The 10,595-nt window shown below is 38.1% G+C and overlaps 1 protein-coding gene across 1 annotated transcript in view; it reads left to right on the forward strand.

Moving 5' to 3' along the window:
* Window positions 1-10,244, forward strand: part of LOC140235608 (synaptonemal complex protein 3-like) — a 32,997-nt gene extending 22,753 nt beyond the window's left edge. The window contains exon 9 of the mRNA XM_072315615.1: window positions 8,873-10,244. Within this exon, the coding sequence (XP_072171716.1) occupies window positions 8,873-8,926 (54 nt within the window). The 3' untranslated portion in view covers window positions 8,927-10,244. The remainder of the gene's footprint in view (window positions 1-8,872) is intronic.
* Window positions 10,245-10,595: the final 351 nt, after the last annotated feature.

A 10,595-nucleotide genomic window follows, 5' to 3' on the forward strand; every position in this document is an offset into this window, starting at 1 on the left:
ATGTCACTTCATTTGTCATTAGTCTGGAAGCAAACTTTAATTATATTTCTCCTTATTACTTCTCAAAGCAAGTTTTGCTAGTTGTGATCTGAAGATGTTTCCCAGTTGAGTTTTTCCAGATTCTGGAGGCATATATGTGGTTGAATGGTTTGGCCTCGTAGACATGTTCGAGAAAGTGTACCTCAACTAGACATTCATTCACTTCCACTGACAAACTGCATGTTATTCAAATATAATTATTTTTATGCATGGTGTGTCCATGCATACATAAGTTTGTGTTTGCAAGAGCATGCACACTGGCAGCTGTGTTTGGGTTGATAAGCCTTTGAGCTGTCATTGTATTATCTTTTACAGTTTGCTGTCAGTAGGGAGACACATTCAGAGTCTGAACTGTTTATCACAGTTTAATATAAACTGAAACATGTATTACAAATGATATTTGTGTAATCTAACAGCCAATTCAATTATTGAATGATAGTCATGGTCTTGGCTAAGAGTTAATGCTCCTAACAGAATCCGCAATATAAATCAACCTTTTCCACTTCCTGTGGATATCACTTTTTTGTTCCTTTTTTTTTTTAATTCCCAAATGTACATACATGCACCTGAAACTTCCCTTAATTTCTGGGGTACTCATTAGTGTCTCATTATGCCTGATGTGCTTTGTTTATGTGCAATTCTTTATTTTCCTTGCAATGTCCTCTTTTGTTATGTTTCCTCTCTGGCATGAGTGCAATTCAGATTTCACTCAGTGAGACCAGGTTTTTGTCAAAGCCTGACCTTCTTTTTTTCTTTTCCTTTTTTTTTTTTTTTTTTGACAAGGGGAACATGTATGGATGGATTTTCCTTGTTTGATCTGTTTAGTCGGTCCATGGTTTATTGCAACCTAGTGGCATGATAAATGTTTTTCCATTTCCGGGCCTTCATTTTGCCTCTCCTCCCTGCTGTCAAGTATTACTCCACATTATGTTTTTATTTGTCCTTGTTTCTTTGTTGTTTTTTGTGGGAGGATAAAAAAGAAATTACTTCTAGCTGTTAACAACATGACTGCCTGTCAAAGCAATTGTATGTAACAGCTTTTGCATGGTAATAAGTAGCCATCAATAAACATAGCATTCATTGCATTACAGATTTCCAAACAAGACTTGACATAAGCAATAATCTATGATGCCAGAAGTCTGGAAAAGTTGCTTGAAAGAAAGTTGAAATCCTACATTGATTCTGTATCCCATCAGTACAACCACATTCATGACTTCGGTATAAATGTCCACTGATGTCAGATAGTTGGTGGATAGTGTAGGATAAATGAATAGTTATTTGCATGAACATAATAGCAGTGATTGTTGAAGGTCAAGAGTCACACTCTGGTTTACATTTTGTGGTCATAGCGTTTGCTAGGAATGTCCTCTGGTAATACAGTAATCACCACATAATAGGGCACCTGATAATTGGGAACATGACTAAATGACATACACCTCTCAGAAACATTACCAGTGCATGCTACTTTTACTGGATAATTGGATGCAGACCTCTTATAAGCGGGACACTATTTTTTCAAGTGATCTTTATTTTATCATATTTTACACAAAAAATGAAAACTACCAAAAAACCAATACAACTTTAAAAAAGATTCCCTATCAGTTTGCTGTTTAATATCAATATGCGTATGGCTCTTATAAAACAAGTTTTGGATTAGTTTTACAACATCCATCCAGTAAAACCATGAACTTGCGCTATTTCATGATTTGGAAAGCTTCACAGTGTGCACTTGATGAGCTGGCTCGATGAACGTACGATTCATCATTGGCAATACACGTACACAGTTAATTATGCACACATGCGCTAGATGGTCATGAAACAGTGATCAAATGCAAGTCAGGAAAATCAAAAACTGACCTGGGAGGCATTTCATGAAGCGTTTTGTTAGATACTTTTTTGTGACAAACTGTTATAAGCTGCTGAAATCTTTGCATCTGATTGGCTGAGAGCAAATCTGTCTGACAAATTTGTCAGACAAACCGCTTCATGAAATGCCCCCCCCCCCCCCAATTTCATTATGAATTACGCTTTTCTTTTTCTCTCTCTGACATGAATTTGATGGTAACTTTTCATGACCCAGACTGGCTGAGCTTTTTGCATAGATTCTTGGTAATATCAGTGCCTTGAATATACAAAAGGTATTACATGCTGAAGCTATGACTAATCGCAGAAAAAGAAATATGTTGATCTAGGCATACCAGAACAAATTTAAGAAGGCCCCTTTTTTTAAAGAAAGTGTCAACTTTTTAATGCATGTCTTTTGTGTTCAAACAACAGTGACAGAGGAATCTGGTTGCTCTTGATGTGTGGTAATGAGAGATCGTAGGGGGAGGGGTAAATGTACAGTGGGGTGGTGCACATGCGTGTGTAAGCACTTGTGTAGTATGTATTATTAATACACTGAGTGTATGGTGCGTGCTCATCTGAAAATTGAGCACCCTGCATAAGGGAACCGATTTTGCTACTCCCAGCCCATTTAGTAGGGCTAATGTGACAAGTACTGTATCTGGTATGAAGGTTAAAATAAATCAACAAATGTCTTAAATGACAGGAGTGAAGGTCAAATGTCAAAGGCAAATATCACCAAAATGTAGCATTTGATGACATAAATGGTATCCGGGGTACCAAATAAAAATCCGCCATTTTGTTGAATTATTTATTTTTTTACAAAGGTTGTACGGACCCTGGGTGCCAAAAAGAGGAAATTATTTTGGTGCTGGAGCTAGCGCGCGCTAGCCACTGCACTGCACTGCACTAAAGCACACGGTAGTGGTATCGCAGCTTCCATGCACGCATAGTATAACATGCAGTGGCATGGGAATGCTATGTACACGCACACACAGTGCATGCATTTTTTTCTGACTGTCCTCGAGTGGACGTGAGGTGGCGCTACACAACGCGGTTACCCGGGGTAACGCGTGATGCATCATTTATTATTTGAATTTTGATGCACATTGCACCCTTGTGATTCTAAAGACAAATAATTGTAACAAGAAAAAAAAGGCAGTCAGAAATGGGCACAGTTCAAATTGAAAATGTTCCTGGCTACAAGCACTGTGAGTACTCTCCATGCCAGCAGTAGTCCATTTGGCCTGTTAGATTTATTGGCACTTTCTCATGACAGTACCTGCTAATTAAGTGCTATCATTATGCTGAAAGTACTTACCCATCTTATGGATAGCTGTAAAATTTTATTCAGTAGATCATCTGATTTCATGGGAGCAATTTGTTTTTTGTTTTTTGGTTTTTTGGTTTTGTTTTTTTATTTGTCACTTGACTGCCTTTCAATTGTGTTGCCAGAATCCTATCTATTTAGGGGTGGTATGACTGATGATATATCAATCCATCAAAAACATTCATAAAGCACATGTTCTTGCTACCAGTGCTACTGCTACCTTAATGTCACTGCCAGGTACAGGAGTACAAGAGAAATATAATCATTGATAACACCTGTCATTGCCATGTCAAAACAACAACAACAACAACAACAAAAACAAAAATGGGGCTTTGCATATTTTACTCTGTGAAATCAATATACCACATGTGTTGTACACACTATGCAAAAATTACATGAATAGTACATGTAAGAGAAAAGAATTAAAATGTACTTCACCGTGGCTAAAGATGTGTTTACACCATGCTTCTGTCGGCCATGGGAGTCCCGTTTGCCCGAACTGTTTTATTAGTTCACCTGAGCCAAAGGCTCAAGTGAACTATTGCGATCGCTCTTCGTCCGTCGTGCGTTGTGTGTCATGCGTAAACTGTTTACATTATCATCTTCTTCTTGAGAACCCCAAGACTGATTTTCACCAAACTTGGCAGGTAGCATCCCTAGGGGGCTAGGATCTCAATTTGTTCAAATGGGCACCATGCTCCACCTGGGGGGCCCCTGGGGGGCCCCCCCGGGGGGGGGGGGGGGGGCAAACCCCCTAAAATTAAGAAATCTTAAAAAAATCTTCTTCTCTGAGTTAGTACATTGATGACTGTAAGTTTCAAGTTTGTTCATGGCGGAATCAGGGGTGCCTCCCTTGGGACCCAAGAGGAGGGGGGTGTGGAGGGGTCCTAATGGGGCCTCAATTGTGTATTTCCATCTTCTTCTTGAAAACCCCATGATGAATTTTCACCAAACTTAGTAGGTAGCATCCCTAGGGAGATAGAATCTCAATTCCATCAAATGGGCACCAGGCCCCACCTGGGGGGCCCCCAGGGGGCCCAACACCCCCTGGAATCTTTAAAGGAATCTTTAAAGATTTTCTCTTGAACCAAAAGTGATTGAGCTATTAAAGGGGATGGCTAGTAACTGATCAGTAGGAATCAGTGGGAATGCTGGGGGATGATTGGTCCAATCCTTGTGGGATTCATTTAAGAGTACAATATATATCTATTACTGTGTGAAAATTATTTGCTTCAGAATGGTCTCATATTCAAGTAATGTGCAGTTTAACATTTTCAGGTTAGCATGCCTGTACACAGTGATGGGGCGATCGTTAGGTGGCCTTTAACGATCACACAATTTCACACAATTTTCACACAATAATAGATATATATGTACTCTTAAATGAATACCACGAGGATTGGAACAATCATCCCCAGCATTCCCACTGATTCCCACTGATCAGTTACTAGCCATCCCCATTAAAGTTCATACAATGAGTCAGTATATTGATGACTGTTGTTTCAAGTTTGTTCATGGCGGAATCAGTTTAAAAATCTGACACGGCATCTATGGCAATCATGGCCTGTCATGTTTGCCTATTTTGTCTCACTGTGTTGTCTCGTGTACATCCCGTTTTATCCGCAGTGGCCTGCAATGTGACTGCTGTGGCAGCCAGGAACATGGTGTAAACGTAGCATTAAAAAGTCACTTCTGAAGCTGCATTGGTAATGTGATAAGGAGATAGAAATAAATTCTTTTCTTCGTGCAGAAAGTGTCAAGAAGTGGTGGTCAAGAAGTAAGCTTCATCAAAGTGTAAATGAAGGGCCATGTTCTTATGACAGATGTAATGTTGCATGACGGGCAGAAGCATACCAGCCTAATGTGCGTAACAGTCAAATTACACTGCCACATTATTTACTGTCAGCTTTCATTCAAAATAAACCTCCCTTTGATTGTCCTTTTTTACCCTAGTACATAGTACATACTGTAGTTCCACAAGAAGATGAATCAATAGTTCATATGATATTTTTGTAATCAGCCTTTTTGAGATCATAGTGCATGGAGCATTCATTGTCTTCACATTGATTTAAGATTGGGTATTGTTTTACCCAAACATTCATTAAATGTTCATTCATTAAATATTAAACATTCATTAAATGTTTGCAATCAAAGTGTAAGGAAACAGATAATAGCTTGATTATGATAGATAATGCTTATCTTCTTTGGAAGGGGTTGTCTCATTCTGCATGGGAAACCTGGTGCTTAGGGATTAATATATTGATGCTAGTTATGCAATTTGAAGGCATATCACAGTTTAACAGGGCTCAGACGGTTGTGACCGAAAGTGTGCAAAAGACCAGTGAAGGTTTTGAATTGTGACATTGCCAGTTTGGACAGTCTGGCTGATTGGTTTTGTCAGGACCATGGTAGACGGCCATGATACAGCTACACTTTGTTATTTAAAAGGAGTATGCAATCCTACCAGTGCTTATTCTCATCAAAGTTTCAAGGACATACTGATATCATTTAGCTGCCCTCATCATGACAGTGAAGTTGTTGATCTATTAACAAGGTGGTAAACACTGGTGTCAGCTTGCTTTCTCCCAGGCAATTACAAGTTCAAGCACACTAGATTTATGTCTGTGTGACAGATGATATTACATTCGGCAAGCAGTGATGATCTCTCGATGTCTGGTTTATCACTACTTTTCTGGAAATGAAAAGCTATCAACAGTAACAGTATAGCTCACTGTTGCTTATCTTCTTGACTACAATGCATGTTTACTTTATGTGTCTTCACTTTTTGTCTGTGAAAGCATTGGCAAATTAACTACAAACATGACTGCAACAATGGAGCTACACCATGCTGCAATTGTATTAAATTGTAGTTTAATGATAAAACTTACATTAAGCTCACTGTCTTCTCACCTCGTGAAACAGCTGTCTGTTTCTTACGAGCTCCAAGATCATCTCGTTTGTGAACAATTTTTTAGAATGAAATTCATACATTTTTGCCTACTTGTGAATCAGTTTGTTTACAGATATTTAATTTATTCATTGTAAAACTAGATAGAGAGTGCCCTTAAAGATTATGGCAATTGTTTCAATATCAGCAAATAATCAGGTGCATGATGCCTTGCAGCACACACATACAGACTCCTGTATTTGCAAGGAGAGTACAAGACACATAACATAGTGAGACACTATTTATCAAGGACTGCCTGCTGAAAGAAGCAACTGGCAGACTTGACATTTGCTACTTTTGAGTCACTGTGCAGATGATAAAGCCCCCCCCCCCCCCCCCCCACTGAACACAGACAGTGCTTGCAATAGTAAGCAAACTTCTTTCATCTTACCTCACTGACCAAGCCCCTTGGGATTTAGCTTCTATATGGTACCACATACGTGCATATAACTACATACATGTGAATGTTTGGTATAAGACCTTTCAAGAAGAAATTCAGTAACTCTATTTGAGATCTTCTCATTGTTTTGTTTAATTCCTGTGAGTCAACAAATTATAAAAGGTTGCTTTGTTTTGGCATGCTTGTGAACTCTGCATATCAACTCCTATTCTGTTTGTGTTTCCATCATTCAAAGTGACTGAAAGTTGGTTTTTCTTTTGTACAAACTATTAAAAGAAGCCCTCTATACCATTGTACAGCATGAGAGGGATGTGTTATTTACATTAACTCCGAAAAGAACATCAACATTTCTTTCTCTTTGTTTATAATTATCCTTCTATATCTCTCTCACTGCATAGTAATATTATTTCTCCATCCTGAAGGGTACTGGAAGCATTATGTTTTCAGGTTGACCATCCATCCCACCATGTTATACGTGTGCCATATGTATTGATGTAACGGGTATGCATGCAAACAAAACAAATTTCCAGAAATGGACAATAAAATCGAATTGAATTGAATTGAATTGAATCTTCCATCCATCCCATAAATCACATTATCAAATTTGATGAAAGCATGCCTGATTGATTTTCTTGGTAACTAGCACAGGCCTGAAGAAACATGAGGTGTAGCTGATCAGATAAGAATTTAGACATAACCCCTCAAGGTCAAAGGCTAATGCACTTTTGCACGCCATTCCAAGTCATTGCTTCAGCTAGGGCTGTCCAGTGATGGACAGGGTAGATCTAGTTCATGAACATTACTTGCATGAAACACATTGCTGCTTGTAGGTCAAAGGTCAAAGTAAGAGGTACCTTTATGAAGGTTACATATGGCATTCTCTACATGATGCTTCAGCTAGAAAAGTTCATTGGAAATATTATTCAGTGAGATTGATGGAAATTAATAGAAAAGTACAGTAGTTGCCTGAAACGACATAGATGAGAAAGATCAAAGGTTAAAGCTCGCCAACATTTAATTAGAACACAACTTTCTCGCCAAAAGTTTCACTGGATGAATCAGATAATGATGTTTTATGGTACAGTCTGTATAATAGATTTATAAATAAAGTGGTATGCATTTTTTAAGGTCAACCCTTGGGCAGTTGTCAAGATCAGTGAGCTTCCTCAAAATGTAACTGGAATTTACCATAGTATACACCTGGCAGACTTCAGAGAAAGAATACGCATGAGTGCTCTTGGCATTTTGCCACCTGAACTTTCTTTTGTCTACCTTGATTAAATCCTAATACATGTACAAAGGCAAGCCTAAACAATCAATGGCCTCCTAGTGTCTTAAAACCTAGGCACTGAAGCGCAAAGACAATTAAAGGTGGCATTCCATTCCATTCCTATTGTGTAACCCAGAGGGCTGGATAACAAAAGCATGGATAGTTACCTTGTTCAAATAGAGCTTATAGATGGCAGACTGATTAGCACCCTTGTCAATCAAACAGGTGGGAGATGGTTCGTTCAGGCTCATCAATTGTTTTTCCTTGACCACCTTGCCATGGGGAGATATTAGCAATCTTTGCAATTGCAAACCAGTTCATGAGAGGATCAGATAGAATAATAAGGGAAAAAACCCCAAAGGAGAATGTATGCTCTCATGTAACTCAGCAATATCAGTTCCTTTTATCATAATGTGTATTATGGCTCTGGCTCATGCACTGCCTCTCTGGACTGTCTCAATTCTAGCCATTTATGAACATTATGTTTATGCTGTAACCATCGTAGCATAATTCTGTTTTTAATATCTCAGCATGTGGTATGTTCTGTTGTATTTTACTTGGAGGAATACAGCCTGAATACTGGGTTGATTGACACATATGTTGGTACCTTGTTGCAGTCTGGTCATACAATCAAAATTTTTTTAGGAAGGAAGTGATGTGGCACCACATTGTCATTCCTATGACAAACTATCAGTAAAATGTATTGCAGGTGTCTTCTAAATAGTTGGGCGTAAAAGCAGTTTCCACGTCCTTTCCAGAACTGTGCGTGTTTCCAGGATTTAGCAGTAAAGTACTAAGCAATCTTATAATGAAAGACATTTTGGTTTGCTGTCTGTGTATACATGCTCTGAAGAAGATGATTGATTTGGTTAACTTAACTTTGAACAGTGAATATACATACAAGAGGTATCACCTTGTTTTCTGAGTCGCTTGGTGCACAATTCACAATCTAGTGATAAATCTATTTTTATCATTGTCATGATTTGTGGATAACAGCTTTATTCCTCTTTGTTTTCCCCTTCTGTACATTTTCCTCTTCAGCAACACCAAGAGATGGCAAATTTTCGCAAGTCACTCCAGTCTATGTTCTTCTAACATCGACAAGTCACATTGTAAATGTCAAAACATGAATGTAAAGATGACTTCCAGGTGGCAGTAGACCAAGTTATAAGGACAACCCGTATTGATTGGGTGGTTACATTACAGCATGCAGCATATCAGCATGCACCAAGGGAAGGATTCTCACCTGCAGTTGATACCATCCTTACCACCGTGGTCTACATTAATCAGCAGGTTGTGCTGTTTGTAATGATGTCATATATAGTAGAGCATACAATGTAATCTTCTGTGATGAGACTTATTATGTTATCATTATATCCCTCTGTAAGACAAATTATATTGAAGTCGTTAAACAATCAGTCTGAAGGAGCATTGTTGATATTAGTTGATGTGGAATTACGAGTGTTTATTAAGGATCAGTTTTTCCCATTTTCTTTGCTTGGATCTTTCAGATGGTATGAGGATCCATTTTTCTTTTCTACAGAATACTTCCTTGAAGTGTTCAAGCAAAGCGAAGCAAACTATTTGTAGCCAAAACACAAAAAATTACAGTGTAACAGCATTCTTACAATACAGTAATGTACACGACTCTTAATGGCTTTAATGGAAAATGACTCAAGCTTAAAAGTTTTTTTAGTAATTTGCCTTTAATAGTTTAGACGGAGATGTTAGGATACTATTACGATTGTTTCTTTGTTAGGAAATAAAGTGATATACTGATAATAATATGAATGTATAGAGCGCAGAACCTATGTTATAAATTGCAATAATTATCAGAATTCTAGAGTAGTTTCTTCAGGTGATTAGCCTGTTTCTGTTCAGTGAGCACATGTTGCTGCTGACCCCATAAACTGCCAGCTCTGGAACGCAGATTGGTCTAAATTTGCCATATCTTATCTGGTGTTGGCACTGTGATTAAGAATGTTTAATACTGTGTATTCCAAGACCGGGACATTACATGTTTCCAATTCAGTATTGTCTTTGTGCATGTGTGTGTGATTGTGTGCGTGTGTGCGTGCAAGCTAAGGTGTGTACAAACAAATCTATCAATTTAAAAATGTCGTTTTCGCATGACGCGACTTTGCCAATGCACTTTTACAGGGCTGGTCATCATTATTTTCTCGTTTATTGGAAGATTCGAATTTCTTGTCTTATTAAAAAAAATAATTCAAGGTTCTCGTTCGTTGTAGTGAGTTACATTGGAGACTGTCAAGTTACAAATACGATACATGCACTGGTTTTATGAACAGTAAGACAATCTTCAACTGTTCCAATGTTCTAACTGTTACCACTATTATCATGCAAACCCATGGTGTGCCATGTGTTCAGTGGGCGAATAAACACCCAAAATAAATTTCGTCCTTTGTATGCGTGAATGAATTTGTGGTCTTATTATATCCATACATATTGTTTCGTAATACACGTTGTTCTAAGTCTATTTTGATCACGATCAAACGAACGTGACTGCCCTTTTTATCATGCGCTTAAGCGTGAATTTGCGTTGGTTATTGCTGCTGTGTGACCCGGCACCTTTTCTACAAAAATGTGATCATCCATGAAAATAAATCAATAGATTGAAATGTGCGTATTTTGCAGAATATATAATAATAATAATAATAATAATGCTTAGTGTATTTGTTAAGTGGGAGGGTCTAGTTCTTATTATTGCCATATGTGGAGATCATACATCTTTTCCGCCACATTT

The sequence above is a fragment of the Diadema setosum genome, chromosome 12, assembly GCF_964275005.1.
Source record: "Diadema setosum chromosome 12, eeDiaSeto1, whole genome shotgun sequence".
NCBI classification, from domain to species: Eukaryota; Metazoa; Echinodermata; class Echinoidea; order Diadematoida; family Diadematidae; genus Diadema; species Diadema setosum.